Source organism: Amblyraja radiata, chromosome 33, assembly GCF_010909765.2.
Source record: "Amblyraja radiata isolate CabotCenter1 chromosome 33, sAmbRad1.1.pri, whole genome shotgun sequence".
Taxonomy (NCBI): Eukaryota; Metazoa; Chordata; class Chondrichthyes; order Rajiformes; family Rajidae; genus Amblyraja; species Amblyraja radiata.
In genome coordinates this window covers 13,595,410-13,615,942 of record NC_045988.1, presented here as the reverse complement: position 1 = coordinate 13,615,942, position 20,533 = coordinate 13,595,410, and the positions used below count along the sequence as shown (strand labels likewise).

Sequence of the window (20,533 nt, the reverse complement as noted above, 5' to 3'; positions counted from 1 at the left end):
AAGAAACAGACTCTTTGACCCACCCTGTACATGCTTACCACTACAATCAGACTACTTTCCTTTCCAAGTGTCTGACTAGATGTTTCATAAATGCCATCAGAGTATCTGCCACCACCATCTTTTGAGCCAAAGTATTCCAGATTCTAACCACTCTCTGCATTAAATATTCCCCCCTTAGATCCCCTCTGAACCTCTTACTTCCCATCTTAAACCTATATGTTCTCCTGTTTTAGACCCACTGCCATGGGGAAAGATTTTTATATGTATCTCACCTACATAAAACAGAAGAGCACAACACAGCACATGAACAGGCCCTTAGTCCCACAGTCTGTGGGATCATGATCTTCCAACTAATTCCATCTGTCTACACTAAGTTCTCCACTCCCCGTCGGTTCATCTGCCTGTCTAAATATCTCTCATTGTTATGGTATTCTGCTATCCCCAGGCAGTGATTTACAGACACGATCACTCTCTGTGTATAAAAAAAAACTTTCCTTGCATATCTCCTTTAAACCTTCCTCTCCTAACTTAAACATATGCTCTGTAGTATTTGACATTTTCACCCTGGGGAAAAAGACTCTTGACTACCTACCTTAGCGATATGCCTCTTATAAATAGAGTGATACAGTGTGGAAACATGCCCTTTGGCCCAACGCGCCCACACCGGCCAACAATGTCCCAGCTACACGTCCCATTTGCCTGCACTTGGTCCATATCCCCCCAAACCTGTCCTATCCATGTACCAGTCTAACTGTTTCTTAAACGATGGAATAGTCCCAGCCTCAACTACCTCCTCTGGCAGCTTGTTCCATACACCCACCACCCTTTGTGTGAAAAAGTGACCCCTCGGATTCCTATTTAATCTTTTTCCCTTTACCTCGAACCTATGTCCTCTTGTCCTCAACTCCTCTACTCTGGGCAAGAGAATCTGTGCATCTACCTGATCTATTCCCTCATGATTTTGTATACCTCTATAAGATCTCCCCTCATCCTCCGTGGATAGAGACCCAGCCTACTCAACCTCTCCCTGTAGCTCACACCCTCTAGCCCTGGCAACATCCTCGTAAATGTTTTCTGAACCCTTTCACGCTTGACAATATATTTCCTATAACATGGTGCCCAGAACTGAACACAATATTCTAAATGCGGTCTCACCAACGTCTTATACAACTGTAACATGACCTCCCAACATCTATACTCAATACTTTGACTGATGAAGGCCAAAGTACCAAAAGCCTTTTTGACCACCTTATCTACCTGTGATTCAACCTTCAAGGAACCATGCACCTGTACTCCTAGATCCCTCTGCTCTACCACACTACCCAGAGGTCTACCATTTACTGTGTAGGTCCTGCCCTTGTTTGACATCCCAAAATGCAACACCTCACACTTCTCTGTATTAAATTCCATCAACCATTCCTCCGTCCACCTGGCCAATCGATCCAGATCCTGCTACAATCGTTCACAACCATCTTCACTATCTGCAAAACCACTAACTTTTGTATCATCAGCAATCTTGCCCTGTATGTTCTCATCCAAATCATTGATGTAGATGACAAACAGTAACGGGCCCAGCACCGAACCCTGAGGCACACCACTAGTCACAGATCTCCAGTCCAAGAAGCAACCTTCCACCATTACCCTCTGCTTCCTTCCATGGAGCCAATTTGCTATCCATTCAGCTATCTCTTCTTGGATCCCATGTGATCTAACATTCCAGAGCAGCTTACCATGCGGAACCTTGTTGAATGCCTTACTGAAGTCCATGTACACAACATCTACAGCTCTGCCCTCGTCAACCTTTTTGACCACGTCTTCGTAAAAATCAATCAGATTTGTGAGACATGACCTCCCACATACAAAACCATGCTGACAAAACCATTGAGGAGCTAGCAGGATGGGTTGCATCTCCTGTACTAAGTACAGCAGCTGCCAGAGATTACAACACCTCAAGAAGGAGGTGACTGATAATGTTGACTTCAATGTGGTACAGAGTGGTTGATATCTGGAATGTGTTGCCTGAGTAGGTGAGGGAACCAGATACAATTACTATGTTTAAGAGGTATTTAGACTGCCCTAAATATGCAAAACATAGAAAGATACCATCCTAATGTGGGCATTTGTGGTTAGTGTAGATGAGTAAAAAGGACAACATGGACATGGCGGGTTGAAGGGCTTGTGTCTGTGTTGCACAATTCTATGACACACTCATATTAGGTGAATTAAACTTCCTTTCGGGATTTAATTTCCTAATATTTGATAATTACGTAATCACCCTGGCAAAAGTGATTTTGACTTGTTTGCAGTTGGTTGACCGTGGCGATATCATGAGCTGTCTCAGCAGGTTCTTGAGGAAAACATTGGAGCAAAATATAAACTGCTGGAAGATCTCGGAGGGTCAAGCAGCAAATGTGATATCAAAGGGATGGTCGATGTTTCAGGTCGAGACACTGCATCAGTTTGTTTTTGCTTCAGATTCCATCCTCTGCGGTCTCTCATATTCTCTAGAAAAAACTGCTGGTTTAACATTTCGCTTGACTTTGCAAACCTTATAAACACTGATTGTACTTTCCCATCTCTATTTTTTATACCAATTTGTAACAATTTGTAACAATCATGGGCGGCACTGTCGTGCAGCGGTAGAGTTGCTGCCTTACAGTGCCAGGGATCCGGATTCGATCCTGACTACGGGTGCTGTCTGTACGGAGTTTGTTCGTTCTCCCCATGACCTGTGTGGGTTTTCTCCAGGTGCTCCGGTTCCCTCCCACCAAAGACGTACAGGTTGGTAGGTTAATTGGCTCAGTATATTTGTAAATTATCCCTAATGTGTGTAGGATAGCATTAGTGTGTGGGGGGATCGCTGGTCGGCATGGACCCGGTGGGCCGAAGGGACTGTTTCCACATTGTATCTCTAAACTAAACTAAACTAAATTGCTTTGTGAATAGAAGACTAAATAAAGAGAGAGGTTAGATGGCCTAGCAATTTCAATCTGTCAAAAAAGGATTGTGACCCAAAACGTTACATATCTACATTCTCCAGGGATGCTGCCTGACCCTCTGAGTTGCCCCAGCATTTTGTGTCTTTCTTTGAATTTCAATCTGTCATTCCTTATACAATTTGGGCTTCATCTTTTTTTTTTTACTGCTTGTACATCTATCTGGCATTGCAGTGCCCCAAACTGTATAGAATACACCACCTGTGGCCTCAATATGTTTTTTTTTGTGTGAATTTAACCTTGTCTCTTTCCTTAGTATTCTATGTTCTAGATATAAAACTAAAAATTCTCCCTGGCCTTTATATCACTTTATCCATGATCGGCCATCTGCACAAATGGCTGGTCCTTTTCTTTGCCATTCTGTTTTTAAATGTGTAAGAAACATTTCCACTATTTCAATTAACAACTTTCCAGCCTCAATAATGGCTTCAGTAATTTTGGATCATGTCCACCTACATCTTATCACATTTGAACTTGGTAATAACTGTTTTTCCCATGTAGTTTGTATGGGTCCAACTTTTACTGGCAACAATATCGTTCACTTTGCATTACACCAACCTCTCTTTTTGTTAATAATTCTTTCCTTATACAAGAGGCATTTAAGAAGCAGGAAATGGAGGGATTTGGATTACATGTAGGCAGTGATGTTCAGCTCAAATATTGTGGGCCGAAGGGCCTGTTCCTGTGCTGTACTGTTCTATGTTCTATCTTCCTGCCTCCACCCTATTGTGGATTTACCTTATTGTGTTTTTTTTACTTCATTCCCCCTTTTCCCTGCTTCTCTACATGTTTAAAACGGGCTACATTCCAAATCTTTCCAGTTCTGCTGAAGGATTTTAGACCTAAAATATTAAAGTTGTTTCTCTGTTTGAAAAGTTGCCTAACTTGCATATCCGGAATTTTCTGTTCTTTTCCCCTCGTTATTGTTACAGTATTTCCAAAATGCATCAAACTCAGTTCTCATTATCTACTTATTTCCAATCTGCGTACTAGTGAGGTCAGCCCAGGCCCTGTCTGACGTTCCTTCTAACAAATGTGTTTACATTGAGGAAACAATTGTTATCTGTGTAAATACAATAATCAATTTCCAGACCACTTGTGTCAAGTGGGTCCCTGCTAGGTGGCTCTAATAAAGAATGATTTGAAAGATACAACATGGAAATGGTTCCGTTTTGATCATCCTTCTTTAGGAAGCATGTTATTAAGTTGGAAAGAGTGCAGAGAAGATTTACGAGAATGTTGCCAAGATTTGAGGGCCTGAACTAAAGACAGAGGTTGAGCAGTCTAATAAAGGGCCTGTCCCACTTGGACAACCTAATCCACGAGTTTAGAACACCCTAGACAAGTTGAAAAAAATGTCAAGGTCGTGTTCACTCGTCGAAGTAAAAGACCTCCTACGACTATGTCTATGACCTCCTACGACCCCCCCCCCCCCTTCGACAGTCTTCCACACCTAAGACCAGCTACGAGTGGAAAATGATCACATGATAGAATTATGTCATGTTTGCATTTTTTCTCTTGGGCCAGTTACCGACCTACGACTACCTACGACTACCATCACGACCTACTACAACCTACCTACGAGCTACCTACGAATAAATGTATCAATTTTTCCCATGCTGACCTTTTTTTAACTCGTGGACATTTTTTATCAGGCTGGAAAAAACGCCACGACCTATTTGAGGCCACGAGTACGCGGAGACCACTCACGAGCGTGAGGAAGAGTTACGAAGACCTCCTACGACCTCCTACGACCTTGTGGCGACCATGCTGCGAGCATGAGTCAAGGGCAAACTCGGCAGAGGTCGCCAATTAGGTTGTGAAAGTGGGACAGAGGCTTAAGACTTTATTCAGAGTACAGGAGGATAAGGAGTGATCTCATAGATGTGTGCAGAGTAAAACCAATTAAAACCCTGTACATTTTTGAGATGTGAGAGGAAACTGGAGCAACCGGAGAAAACCAATGCTGTCACAAGAAGAACCTACAAACTCCATACAGGCAGCACCCACAGTCAGGATCAAACCCCAGTCTCTGGTGCTGTAAGGCAGCAACTCTACTGCTGCGCCACTGTGCTGCCCTATCGGTTGGGGTATTGACTATTAAAGTTGGGAAAACATGTCACAGCTATATAAAACTTTGGTTAGTTCATACTTGGAATGTTGTGTGCAGTTCTAATTGCAACATTACATAAAGAATGTGGAGATTGGGAAAAGGTGCATAAGAGATTTATTAAGATGTTGCCTAGATTATAGAGTATTTGGAGCAGTTGGACAAACCTGTTTTCTCTGGCGGACCAGAAGCTGAGGGGCGTTCTTGTATAAGTATTTACATCTATGAGAGACATGGGCAGGGTCATAACTTTGAGGTGAAAGAGGAAGTATAAAGGAGATTAATATAGCAAGAATTTTAGACAGAGAGTGTTCCAGGTAGGTGCCTGGAACATGCTGGCATGGGGTGCGGTGAAACCCATTATGATAGCAATGTTTTTAAAGGATTTTAGACAGATACATGAACAGGCAAGGAATTCTGAGATGTAGATCATGAGCAGGCAGATGTGCCATTTAAATTAGCATCTTAATTTAGCTTCTTGATTAGTATGGTTGTCAGAGGTTATGGGGAGAAGGCAGGGGAATGGGGTTAGGAGGGAGAGATAGATCAGCCATGATTGAATGGCAGAGTGGACTCAATGGGCTGAATGGCCCAAATTCTAGTCCTATCACTTATGAACGTATAAACTTATGATGGACTGCACAAACATTGTAGGCCAAGTTACCTGCTCCTGTGCTAGACTGATCTATTTTCTGAAGCCTTAGGTGAACTTCAGGTCATAAAATTGCTCCATCACTAAGTTTGTCTATGTCCACCTCGCCCTCGTAAGCCAACTTTGGGCTATCGACCCTGGCTTTGCTCATACTTGTTACCAGTAGTCTTGATGGCACCTGGACTTTCATAACCAGTCTCCTTCATTCAACTCTGTCACCTAAATTCATCCAATCCTCAGCGGGAGTATATTAACTCACAAGAAGTCCTGTTCATCTCGAACTCAAACACTTGCCGACTAGCACTGAATTCTGGCTAAGATTGATTTAAAACTTGGTATCATGATTTCAAACCCTTCATGATTCATGTTTTTCCATTTCTGTCGTCTCCTCCAGCGTTAGAACAGTTCAAAAACTTTGCTGCAGCAGTACTGCTTTCTTCCCAGCTCACAGTTTAAATCTCCCCACAACTAGTACCATGACTTCAGCTTCCCAGGCCCTAACCTCGGGCTTAGGAATGCCCTTCATGAACTTCTCTGCCTCTTTACCCAAGCTCATTCACAATATATCCCAGTGTGGCTCAGTGCAAAATCTTGCTGCATACTGTCATTATGGGACATTTTGAGGCATGAAATGCATTATATAATTATATGCTATTATAAACCAACCAATAGATCAAAATATAGTTGTTATGTGTGAGCCTTGTTAATTCTAAAGTAATAGCAATTATAATCAAAATGTTAATTAAAAAGTAACAACATAAAATTGAAATACATTATTAAGTCTTGCTGCTCATCAGAAGTAAATTGTTTAAAATCAATACTGTAGTTTATGGGAATAGATCTAATGGTTCACTATATTAAAATTAATATCATAATGGTTTATGCTTTCCTAAATTTATGTTCCTTTTACCGCATCATTAATACTGAGTATGATATTATTAAAATGTAATTTAAATCTGTACACTTTGCATTCCATTACTAATTTTGAATGTCAGAATGTATTATATTTTTAGAATTTACATTGAATCATAAATCATGAACCTTTAAAACAACATTTGAAGCAAATTGTGGGATGCCTTTATCATTTATTCTCTATTTTGTACATTTTTTGCTATACATGGTCCATCATAAATAAGAATATATTAATTGAAGATCTGCAATTGCAAAGGTGCCATTTGGTTTTGTTTGAACAAGAAGTCTTCACAAGATGTACCACGGTGCATGAGAAGTTAATGATGTTGGTTTCTTTGCTAACTGAATAGTCCAGCTGGCACAGTGAGACAAACTATTATTCCATCTTTAAACACAGCCAGTGTCTTGTCAAGAAGTTTTATGCCTGCATACTTTTGCTGACATTTGTTGAGAAGTCTAAAATTATGACCAATTCTGGATGTTTTATTGTCCAGGTGGTGAAGTTTCTGACTTCATTTATTAAGCCAGAAAATGTTAGTCCTGGCTAAATTGGTGAGGCTAGAACTTCAAAATGGGGTAAAACCTTCAGGGCTGCTGGGAGATTTGGTCAATTTGGAATTGCTCTCTGCAGAGCTGGGACAAGCTGCGGAGTGGTGCCAGTGTGTCTAGAGCCTGGATACAATTTGCAAGCAAAGAATAAGAACAAGCAAAGAAAAAGACCATCTGCAGACCCTGTCAATTAGGTGCAAAATGCATAGAATGGATTGGATGGCTGCAAACCAGACATTCACCTTGTAAATAATTGTAAATAATGTTGCAGTTCTGATTCAGTGTTTTTACTGAAACTAGACTGGGGGGAAGCTTAGAAACGCGCAATTTACAAAGGCAGTGTAATGTGGTGAGTAAGTGGTAAGGAGTTTTCTCTCCCATGGCCATGTTTATTGCTGGGGAATGTGATAAATGTATTTGATGTAGGAAAATGTCCCTATGCAGTTCTCAAAAGGGTAATCAGAAAAAAATAACAGCAGAGCCAAAGAAGAAGGTGTGGAGTCAACGATAGAGATGAGTTCTGAAGAGATTTCGAAGAGAGGATAGGTGGTTCAAGAAGTGAATTCATGAGCATAAGATATATGTGGCTGAATGCACAGTTGCCAAAGATGGTCTGTGTTGTGGGAGCTTGCAGAGCCAGGTGGCCATGCAAGAAGCTAGCTTTGGAAGAATTAAATTTCTGGATTGGTTTACAGGCTTTATGGTGGGAAAATAATGATGAAAGTACAAAGGACTGGACTAAGAGAGTATAATTTTACATCTGTGCAGTTGGTGGACTTGGAGACCATGCAGATCACCAAGGGCATTGAGATATTAATCAGAAGAGCATTAGGGGAAGCAAAGGTATGGATGAGAATTTCAGCAGTGAGGAAGCATCATTTTTTTAGAGGTGGACGTAGTGATGACGAGCATCATGGAATCAAAGCGTCGGCTCTGGGACATAACTGAGGGTTCCCTCCGAGAATGCTTTAGATCCTTAGACAGTGAGACTTGCGATATGCCCTGTGGATCTGTAAATGATTCAGAGTCTCATCCATGTTACATAATGATACAAATTTGTCAGAACATTTATCATTGAATTAGGTGGAAAAATACATTGGCAATAGGAAGACCAATTTTTTTAACAACAATTATAATAATCAGTGCAGGAGCTGTTAGGAATGATTCAAGTGAATGAAGAACTAATTTCCCAGCTCTAAATAGGGCACCAACATTTTTTACTGATTATGCTTTAAATCACAGAAATACTATTTGCTTTGCCCATCCATGTAAAGTGATTTGAAGATGTTTTTGCTCATGTTATTTGTATGCTGCTATAGTTTCTGTAATGTTGAACTGTAATCAGTAGAGGTGTTGCAAAACCTAATCCACACACACTTAGAGAACAACATGGATTTGATTGATTGTTCAAAAGGGAACTGCAGATGCTGGAATATCGAAGGTACACAAAATTGCTGGGGAAACTCAGCGGGTGCAGCAGCATCTATGGAGCGAAGGAAATAGGCGACGTTTCGGGCCGAAACGTCGCCTATTTCCTTCGCTCCATAGATGCTGCTGCACCCGCTGAGTTTCCCCAGCAATTTTGTGTACCTTTGGATTTGATTGATTGTTTGTTTTCAATTGTCAGCGCATAAAAAGTGCAGATGAGACATGACACTCAATAGAGAGGAGTAGAGCAGCCAAACAGAAAACAAATGAAATCCAGGCTTCAAACTAATGTTAGGTGGATGGGTCATCTTGCTTAAATTGATATGGATAAGGTTGCGCCAAACCAGTTGCATCATGCTGCACTTCTGGCTACAGTACAAAAACCTCTGGCATGGTTCTAAAAGTGCTTTATAAAATAGTTTCAATGCGTTCATTAATGAAACTTTAAAAAAAAGGAAGAGGAATAAACATGAATATCAAAACATTTAGTGATATAAACTAAATCACTACACAAGAATATGCAGCTTATTGTAATCAATGTATAAATCATCACCAGGTAATAACTCCTCCCACTTCTTACCCTGAGCCAACGTCACTGGTATGGGAATCAATAGTGTTGCTTTAAGCATTGCTCAAATTATTTTGGAATCATTGAGTATTATAACAAAGTCATTTTAATGAATTTGTTGAAGACTCGGGTATGGATACACATGTACATTTATGATACAAAGGATGTAAAAGTAATGGGTAATAGTCAATAGGATGATAGGAATAATAGGACAGGTTTCATAGAATAGATTCACAGGAGCCTAATGGGCCTGTCCCACTTACTCGACTTTTTCAGCGACTGCCAGCACCCGTCATAGGTCGTTGCAGGTTGCCGGAAATGTTCAACATGTTGAAAATCCAGTGGCGACCAGAAAGGCGCTACGACTCTTTGGGTGACTGAGGAGACTACTCACGACCATACAGGTGACACCCCGCCAACATGTTGCGGGGTGAAGCCTGTATGGTCATGAGTAGTCGCCCAAAGAGTCGTATCTTGTTCTGGTCGCCGCTGAATTTTCAACATGTTGAAAATTTTCGGCGACCTGCAACGACCTATGACAGGTGCCGGCAGTCGCTGAAAAAGTTGCGTAAGTGGGACAGGCCCATTAGGGAAATGTAAGGATCCAACAACAATCTGTGAATTTCTAACAAAAGAGAAAAGCAATTTGCCTAACACATCCAGCAGGTAAAAAAATGTAAACCATCAGAGATGTGTAAATAGTCTAAATGTTACTGCAGTTCCTTGTTTGGTAGGAACATCATCTGAATTATCTGTTGATTACAGACAGATGAGCACAACCGTATTGTTGCTGGTAATACATTTCATTATCTTTCTGTATTTTTATTTCCCTCCTGGGATAAATGAAGTTCTATCGTATCTCATCGTATCGTATATCACTGCATACAATTAAGAGGTCGTTAACTAATTCGACAAAAAAGAGGCTGTGTTCAAAATGGTTGTATACAGTATTTTGCTAATATGGAAGGAAGTTGCTGGTTTGAACTTCTTCTTCTTAAGCCCTTTGCTCCTCTAAGGAGCATAGGCCATTGACATATGTCCTCCACCTCACTCGGTTGTTGGCAGTTCTTTCGAGATCTCCCCAGTTGAGCCCACTCTCAAACATTTCTGTCTGGACATCTCTTCTCCAACTGTTCCTGGGCGACCTCTTTTCCTTTTTCCTTGGGGGTTCTATTTCGGGGCTTGCCGGGTGATGTTTGTGTCAGGTTTCCTGAGGGTGTGTCCAATCCAACTCCATTTTCTCCTTCGAATTTGGAAGTCAATGGGTTCCTGGCTTGTTCTTTTCCACAGGTCAACATTGCTTCCTTTGTCTCTCCACCAGATGTTAAGTATGGTTTGAACTGAACAGGGCAAATTACCTGTTCCCGTTTATAAACCTCAGACAGCTTCATTTATTTAAATGAGATTTTGTCACTCCTGTGAGATTAACTAGAGTTGGAATGTTAATGGCGATGCAAGTCATGGCGGTCTGCAAGGTTTCAGAATCACACTTTCAAGTTACTCTTTGTTACTCCGTACTTCCTTGCACTTACTCTACGCGTTCTTTCTGTTGTAGGTTGTATCTGCTTCTCGACTGCTACTGAAATAAAGAGGATTGAGGAGCAGGATGTTGTGCTACCATGTCAGCATCGGTTTGGTCATTTAGTAACAAAGAACCTGGATATTGAGTGGCTTTTACAGGAGTCTGACCGAAATCAGAAAGTGGTGAGTATTTCTGTAGCAAATATTTTATATTCCAAATCAATATTTATTATTTTTGCATTAATCTTTCTTAGAATTGTCACTTTTCACCATAATTGACTTGGATTCATCACTTTTCAAATTACCCCTTTTCCACATGTGTTTTAAATGAAGCAGATGTTGTAATTGTTGTTCGAAGCAAGTTCTCCATTGAGAAGAATTGCAGGCGATTTTTCCTTCAATATTCACTGAATAATAACTTGACACTGAATATTAACTTAAGCATTTGGATAAGGTTTCTTCTGGCTCACGCAGGCTCAGTTATATAATAATGCCTTTGAAGGCTATGGCAGCAGTCGTATAAGTGACCAGATCCTAATCATTCTGTGTACGTGTGCCCCAGACTATTCCCAGTGTAAATAAACCATGGGTTCTATATATGCTCTATACTGACATTTCCCTGACAACTGCTGTAACAATTACAGAAAAGGTTTGATTGGGAATCTACTGATGCAGTTTGCAGAAACTGCATCTATAGATTACAGTTACTCAGAGAATACACTGTGGTTAAAAGGTAGGTTATGAGAATGTTTATGAATGTTATGGATTTTGACTCGTGAACAAAGGAGGGCATTATTGTCAATCTTTCTTTCATTTGTTTCCCTTTTTCACCTTGTATTTAATAATGAGGTTAGTTAGAATTAATATAAACATATTCCTCACTGCAGTGATAGAATATGTATCCAAAAAGCCAAACCTGACAGCTGCGTTTATTTACTCAAAAACAAACTGGATAAGTGATCTGAGTTTGGGCCTACGACAATGTTACTTTGAAAGATTTAAGTTGATTGCCCTGTAAGTTTCTTTTTCTTTCTCATGGAGATTGGTTGAGCTCTAAACTTCGGACAATCACACCCATTGAGCTGGACCCGATATATTTTTGGAGGCGGGTGAGGAGAATCCGTAAGGCATGGCGTTTCAGTGGTGTACCAGTGCGCTGCCATACAGCACTTGACCAGATCTCTGCAGCCTGCAGACCACAGTGGCTCAGTTGATGTTCTGAACATTCCTCTTCAGGACACCGCAAGCAACAATATAACCAATAAAGAACTTTCAATGTGTAATGTTGACAATAAAGCAATCAATTTGCACGCAGTTCGATCACACAAGAAGTAATGTGATAACAACAAGATTAGATTGTTGATTACATGTGAGAAGTATTGGGCAGCACAGTGGGGCAGCGGTAGACTTGCTGCCTTACAGCACTTACAGCACCGGAGTCCCGGGTTCGATCCAGACTGCGGGTGCTTTCTGTATGGACTTTGTATATTCTCCCCGTGACCGCGTGGGTCTTCTCCGAAATCTTCGGTTTCCTCCCACACTTGCGGATTAGATTTGATGGGCTGAATGACCTAGTTTCTTCAAGAGAGGGTTAGATTTAGTTCTTTGGGCTAAAGGAATCAAGGGATATGGGGAAAAAGCAGGAGCAGGGTACTGATTTTGAATAATCAGCCATGATCATATTGGATGGCGGTGCTGGCTCAAAGGGCCGAATGGCCTACGCCTGCACCTATTTTCTATGTTTCTATGTTCCTAAATCTGCTCCTAGATTTTATGATTCCAAAGATGTGCAGGTTTGTAGGTGAAGTGACTTGGTATAAATATAATTGTCCCGAGTTGTGTGTAGGATAGTATAATAATAATAATAATAAATTTTATTTATGGGCGCCTTTCAAGAGTCTCAAGGACACCTTACAAAAATTTAGCAAGTAGAGGAAAAACATGTAAGCGGAATGAAATAAATAGTAGAGACATGACTAGTACACAAATTAAAGACAGAATTCAATTCAAAACACAATATGAGGCAATTCAAGCACAGATGAAAAGGGAGGGGGACGTGGGGCTAAGGATAGGCAGAGGTGAAGAGATGGGTCTTGAGGCGGGACTGGAAGATGGTGAGGGACACGGAATTGCGGATCAGTTGGGGGAGGGAGTTCCAGAGCCTGGGAGCTGCCCTGGAGAATGCTCTGTCCCCAAAACTGCGGAAGTTGGACTTGTGGATGGAGAGGAGACCGGCTGATGTGGATCTGAGGGACCGTGAGGGTTGGTAGGGGGAGAGGAGGTCAGTGAGATATGGGGGGGGGGGGCAGATGGTGGAGGGCTTTGTAGGTGAGGACCAGGATTTTGTAGGTGATCCGGTGGGAGATGGGAAGCCAGTGAAGTTGTTTGAGGACTGGAGTGATGTGATGCCAGGATTTGGTGTGGGTGATGAGTCGGCGGCTGCGTTCTGGACCAGTTGGAGTTGGTTGATGTAGGTGGAGCCAAGGAGAAGTGAGTTGCAGTAGTCCAGTCAGGAGGAGATGAAGGCATGGATGAGTCTTTCAGCAGCGGGAGGTGTGAGAGAGGATCTGATTTTGGCGATGTTGCGGAGGTGAAAGAAGGAGGGATTAATGTGCAGGGATTGTTTGTCGGTGCAGACTCAGTGGGCCGAAGGGCCTGTTTCCGTGTTGTATTTCTAAACTAAACTAAATTATTAATCAGCATATCAAGGACCTCTTGTGTTTTGGATAGGTAGTTTTTTTGATAGATCTTGTACATCCTATGTAATTCTACCACAGTGATACACGTGACATTTTTGTCACCCTTCTCAATCATGCCCATTCAGCATGACCTTCTAATCCATTCTGCCTCATGATATTAGGTTTATTATTGCGACATGTACCGAGGTACAAGTCAAAAGCTTTTTATTGCATGCACTGCTATCAAGTCAGATAATACTTCATTTAGCCAATTTCCATTGCTTTGATACTTATTCCGTTTTTTAAAGGAACCACCTGACTTGATTTTCTTGATTTGCATTATATTTAAGACATTTGATGTTAATATAAGAAAATAACTATTATTCAATGCCACGCAGTCTTTAATACTGTATAAATACTTGGTCAAATTCCACTGCTGCTTCACATCAATCTTTCATGATAAATATTTAAACCAGTTAGTTCACTTTGAGTGTAAAACATAATAAAATTTTACCAAGAAAATTAAATACATAAAACTTTATAACTTAAAATATACAAAACAAGATTAGTAGGGGGCGGTATTGTGGAAGCTATATACAGTGTATGGAATTTTATGAAGAGATATGTGTTGCCAAGACTTACTGCAGAAATAAATCTCTGTAATGTGAGGAAGTTTGGCTCAGAGCTGATGAGATGGAGAATGAGGTACTGACATAAAAGAAGAGGAAGAATTATCTGCATATTTTGAGCCAGAAAGCTGTCACACCTTTAGACTTTAAACTTTAGAGATACAGCGTGTGTAAGGTATTCTTGTCTGAGGTAAGGCTTTGTTGTGACTAGCTCAAAAGACACGTCCACACCGGGTTTGTGTTCCAGAGCAAGAGCCCGTTTATTCTGCAATCACTGCCTTTTATCTTGAAGGTCACTTGACCTCAGTCATGAGGCTCATGCACGAGTTTCTGTTACATACATTACAAAGACATTACAGACATTACATCGCCCTCTTTACTTTTAAGGTGTTACATCTTCCTCTTTACTTTTAAAGATCTTACATCTCCCCTTTTCACTGTTTATCATCTCCCCTGATATCCACTTTAATCTTACACTCTAGCAAAGGGCCTCTCTCAATTGCCTTCTGCTGCGACTGGGAGACTGGCTCCCACCTCTCGTCTAGCTAGGCTTCTGGGGACTTATTCTGGCATCTAGGAGACGGGCTCCTCTGGCCATTTCTCACCCCTGGGAGACTGGCTCCTCTGACTAGGTTTCTCCTACTTAAAGACCCTTCTAGGAGACTACTGCTGGATTCTGGAAGACGGGCTCCTCTCTCCAGGTTTCTCCCACCTGGGCGTGGATGGTCCATCCACGGCTATCCAGGGTTTTTTTTACACACTGCTACATGGGGTTCCCCTTTTATTCCATCAACCAGACTCATACTTAGTTTGGTTGATCACCTCGAAGAGGGACAAGAGAAGAGATAATGAACTGCGGTGATCACCTGCAGCTGTTGAAAACACAATTAACAGACACAAACTTAGTTTGGCCTCGATGAGGGAGAAGAGAAGAGATAATGAACTGCATGTCAAGACCAAAACATTGATTGCCCCTTAATTAGTATACCCGAATCACCTTTGCAGACAGAACACTAATAACTAATAGAACCCCGTTCTATAGTATTCTTACATTTGTTCTTACATCCATTCCCCCTTTCTCCTGGAAAGAATGTTCCTTTTATCACAACAGTACCGAATGCAGTCTTTTAACTCACAGTACAGTGGCAGTGTATATCAGTGGAAAAGAACAACAGTACCGAATGCAATCTTTTATCAGGTAAGCAAAACCCATTAGGGAGAGACCCTCTTCTTTTAACATGTCATACAGCATTTTGATATGTTTACAGCATTTCATCATCACTTTTACAGTGTTTTTACAGCACATCTACATAATTTTCACATTTGTATCTGTGTCTTGGCTTCTTCCGTTGGGACTTCACCTCTCTGCAGGTCCCGCTTCTCTGCCCACCATTGGCTCTCGGGCTCACCTGGTTGCTGCCATGCCGGTCGCTGCTTCTCCCGTCGGGACTGCACCTGCCGTCGGGGCTTGGTGTGCTCCGTGCCGGTTCCGCTTCTCTGTGGGACCGCTCCCCACAGTTTTTTTTTTCTCGGGGCCGGTCCCGCTGCTTTTCGGGACCGTTCCCCTGCGTCGGGACTGCACCTCGCTCCCCTGCGTCGGGACTGCACCTCTCGTCGGGGCTGCATCTCGCTCCCCTGCGTCGGGGCTGCACCTCTCGTCGGGGCTGCATCTCGCTCCCCTGCGTCGGGGCTGCACCTCTCGTCGGGGCTGCATCTCGCTCCCCTGCGTCGGGACTGCACCTCTTGTCGGGGCTGGGTATGTACCCTACGCCCCGTTCGCAGCCGTTTTTTCTCGGGGCCGGTCCCGCTGCTTTTCGGGACCGTTCCCCTGCGTCGGGACTGCACCTCGCTCCACCGCTGGCCACTCCAGACCTCCGATACTGCTGCTGGCTCAGCTGTTGCTGCTCATTTCACGACCGGGCTGACACTCCTTGCGGCCGGGCTCACCCTGTTTCGTCGGTCTTGTTCGACGCCGGTAGTGGCTCCACTGTCCTGTTTGAACCTTCCTCTACTACTTCTCTTCCATGGAGGCTTGAGGCTTGCTCTCCTCTACTTCTTTCCCTTTTTTTCTTTTTTTTCTTCTGACACCATGTAAGGTGTTCTCGTCTGAGGTAAGGCTTTGTTGTGACTAGCACAAAAGACACGTCCACACCGGGTTTGTGTTCCAGAGCAAGAGCCTGTTTATTCTGCAATCACTGCCTTTTATCTTGAAGGTCACTTGACCTCAGTCACGAGGCTCATGCACGAGTTTCTATATATACAATACATACAATACAATACAATTTATTGTCATTTGAGCCCCAGTGAGACTCAAACGAAATTTTGTTTCCACAGCCATACAAACAAAGACAATGTCCTACAGACATACACACAATTAAGTTCACACAAACATCCATCACAGTGAACCCACTGTGATGGAGGCAAAGTCTTTTCTCTCCCCTGCTCTCCATGTCTCTCCCGATGTCCAAGCCCCAGGCGGGTGATGATAAGTCCCACGGCCATTTTAGGCCGCGCGGGGCGATTTACGGCCCCGCTCCCGGTCTAAAAGTACAAGGTCGGAGCCCCAGCGTGCGATGGTGAGTCCCACGGCCATGAAGCCGTGCCGGGTGATGTACTTCCCCGCTCCAGGTCGTTCCAACCCCGCGACACGGGCTGGAGAAGTCGCGTTGTGGGAGCTCCGGGAAGCGGTCTCTCTCTCTCCCCCCGGACCCGCGAGCTCCCGATGTCCCAGTCCACCGGACCTGCGGCTGCGTTGCTGGAGCCTCCGAGCCCCAGGAGTCGAGTCGCAGCTGCGAGTCACCACCGCTCCCCACGTTCCGAGGCCGGCCAGCCCCACGATGGCGAGTAGACCGCAGCTCCACAGCTCCGCAGACTCCCGAGCCCCCGGGTCGTTCAGGCTGGAGGCCGCTCCACGGTGCTAGGCCCCAACGACAACGGAGACCCGACAGGGAAAAGGTCGGGTCTCCCGTACAGGGAAGAGATTTAAAACGGTTTCCCCTCCCCCCCCCCGCCCCCCACATATACACATTTAAAACCAAGCTTAAAAAAACACAAACACTACATTTAACTAGACAAAAATAAAAAAAAGACAGACAGGCTGTAGGGGCCGCTGCAACGAGTCGCGCCACCACCAGGAATATTCTGTTACATACATTACAAAGACATCACAGACATCACAAGAAACAGGCCCTTCAGCCCACCGAGTCCACACCGACTAGCGATCACCCCGTAGACTAACATTATCCTACACATTAGGGATAATTTACAATTTACACAAGCCAATTAACCTACAAACCTGTACGTCTTTGGAGTGTGGGAGGAAACTGGAGCACCTGGAGAAATTCCATGCAGTCACAGGGAGAATGTACAAACTATGTACAGACGGCCCACAAGGTCATGATCGAACCTGGGTCTCTGGTACTGTAAGGCAGCAACTCTACTGATGTGCCACTGTGTCGCCCTTCAGTTAGGTTGGTTTAGAATTCTAATTGGACAAGGACAGGTCAAAGGAAGTCCGACTTTGCCGATTAAGATGACCTTCTTCTCTGCAGCGATGGAGGATTCTCAGGCATTGGTGCATGGTGGGGTGGTGGAAGTGCACACTATCAAGGCTGTTTTCGGACAGGAGTTACATGGACATTGGGGCCTTAGGTATGGGTCAGTACAGTGTGTGTGTGGGGGGGGGGGGCTGCCTGGAGTCTCAAGGAGAGCAGGTAAAATGAAGGGACTGAAAACTAGACCAAGAAACCCCCTGGCAACAGTTTATGAACGCATGATATGTTTGTGCTGCATGACATTACAAAGGATTGTAGAAGAGTGAATGATGCCATCTTATGCACGACTGGCGTGGAAGTCACATTAAGTGGCCTGGGAAATTATTGACACCAGGATAAAGTGGTTGTACTGATCACTGTCATCAAAATGTGTGATCATCAGTGCTACTGCCACGGAAATAGACGGAAATCAAAGGCAGTGAAAAAAGTAATTCATGGAAATATTCTGTGCACAGATGGTCCAATTACAAATCACTTTCAAACATGTTACATTTTCTGAAGGCTTGAATCAGTGGGATGTGCCTTTGAAAAGGACATATTTAAACATGAAATATCCTGTGGTGAAGCAGTAGCAACATGATTAACATTGCATTCCCTGTGGATTCCTTCAATTCATGAGTTTAGAATCATTTATGCAGCTTCATACAAGGATGATTCTTTTTTTGGCAATATCTGAATGCCATGTTGGCCATTATGAAATTTAGTTATCCGTTCCACACTATATAAATATATTAATTATTTTCACATTCTGATTCATAGCCTTTTTATCTAAAGACATTGGACTGTTAAAACAGATTAACATGTGTTGAACTAAATTATTTAAATTTGCCATTTTGTGAGCTTGTGGGGGATTATAAGGCTTTGATTGAAGCAGAATGCAATGATGGTAACACGTGAGCAATATTATGAAATTGAATTACATATTTTAATTTTATTCATAGGCTTGCTTAATTTTCATATGCATTGGAAATGGAACAATGAAATGTTTACTTGCAACAATAACACAACAAATAAATATACAATAATGTCATTAATGCAATAACCCAGCAAACAAATATACAAAAATCAACAATACCATAAATTATTAATCAGTAATTAATGACATGGTTTTGTTTATTATGGTATTTGGGCTGCACAGTGGCACAGGATAAAGTTCCTGCTTAGTCCAAAGTTTGATCTTAACTATGGGTGCTGTCTGTACGAATTTTGTAGATTCTCCCCATGACCACGTGGGTTTTCCCCGGGTGCTCCCACACTCTAAAGACGTACAGGTTTGTAAGTTAATTGGCTTTGGTAAAAATTGTAAATTGTAAATTGTCCTTAGTGTGTAGCATGTGCTAGTGTAATGGGGATCGCTGGTCGGCATGGATTCCGTGGGCTGAAAGGCCTGTTTCCACGCTGTACCTCTAAACTAAACCAAACTAAATTAAAGTAATATTTGGAAACCAGACTATAGCAGTGCAAAACTGAAGCATGAAGATGCAATCAAAGTCCACAGAAGATCGTTGTTGACGTAGGGTTGTGGTTAGGGTTAGATCTGCTGGTCATTTGCTTCAGGAAATATTTGGTGACTCTTCCTCTTACTGAGCTTAGTTTTCTGAAGTCCAAGTGATCTATCTTTCTCTGTATCCTCAGTGATTTTATCGTGAGGCTGACTTAACCTAAGTTTCATACTTTACAAGGAAGTGGATGTTATATACAGGGACTTTAGTAAAGACTGATCCAGAGATCAAGGGCATCTGGGATCTGTGGAGACTTGATAGATTCGACTCAGATTGGCTCAGCTAAAAAAGACAGTGGATAGAGGTGGAGTGGTTTTATTCTGACTGGAGATCTGTGATGTTCCTCAGGGTCCGTGCTGTGATCTCTGTAGTTTGGGATATTAGCAAGTTTGCAGACACAAACATTGCCAAAGTTGTGGATGGTTAGAAAGATAGTGAAAGGATTCAGAAGTATAGAGACCAGCTACAAATATGGGCAGAGAAGTGGCAGATGCAGTTTAATCCAGACATGTATGAGATGTTGCATTTTGGAAGGTCAAAAGCCAGAGGAAAATATATAGTAAATGGCAGGGCACTTAGAAGCACTGGTGTACAAGATGTACAGAATGATCTTGGGTGCATGTCCATAGGTCCCTGAAAGTAGCAACACAATCCACATGTACGATCACCATCTGCTTTGATCTGTCGTTTTCACACCTTACCCTTCCATATCTCTGGTCTCCCACCACCCCCCCCCCCCCCCCCCCCCCCCCCCCCATTCTCAGTCTGAAGAAGGTTCTCAAACGGAAATGTCACCCATTCCTTCTTTCCAGAGATGTTGCCTGTCCCGCTGAGTTACTCCAGCACTTTGTGACTATCTTTGGTGTAAACCAGTATCTGCCATTCCTTCCTACACACCACAAAGAGATAGGCTGGTAAAAAAGACATACAGCATATGTGCTTTCTTAGGTTGGCACGTTGAGTAAAAGAGTCAGGAAGTCATGTTGCAGCTGTATAAACTTTGGTTTGCCAACATTTGGAGCAGTGTGTGCAGTTCTGGTCGCATTACAGGAAGGATGTAGAAGCTTAGGAGAGGGCGCAGAAGAGAATCACCAGGATACGGGTGTCAAAATCACACAGCTAGTAGAGTTGTTACCTCGATGCTCCAGCAACCAAGAGTCTCATCCTGATTTCAGGTGCTATCTACAGTATGTGGAGTTTGCAGGTTCTCCCAGTGACCACATAGGTTATTCCCCACACAGTCTGGTTTTCCCCCATAAACCAAATCTGTGTCAGGTTAATTGGTGACTGCAAATTACCCTTACCGAGTAATTGAATGATATAATCTGGGAGGAATCGGTGAGGATATGATGTGAAAAAGATGAACCTCATCCTCTTTGATCTCTTGTTTTCACACCTTACCCTTCTAAATCTCCCTTCCCCTCTCAGTCCGAA

At 42.8% G+C, this 20,533-nt stretch overlaps 1 protein-coding gene across 3 annotated transcripts in view; it reads left to right on the top strand.

The window, feature by feature from the left end:
- Nucleotides 1–20,533, top strand: part of LOC116991254 (CXADR like membrane protein) — a 110,038-nt gene that overhangs the window by 64,226 nt on the left and 25,279 nt on the right. For all 3 annotated transcript variants that reach the window (XR_004416720.1, XM_033049718.1, XM_033049716.1), the window contains exon 2: nt 10,771–10,919. Coding sequence is in view for 2 of the 3 variants with exons in the window: in XM_033049718.1 (XP_032905609.1) it covers nt 10,771–10,919 (149 nt within the window). In the remaining variant the exon portion in view is untranslated. The remainder of the gene's footprint in view (nt 1–10,770; nt 10,920–20,533) is intronic.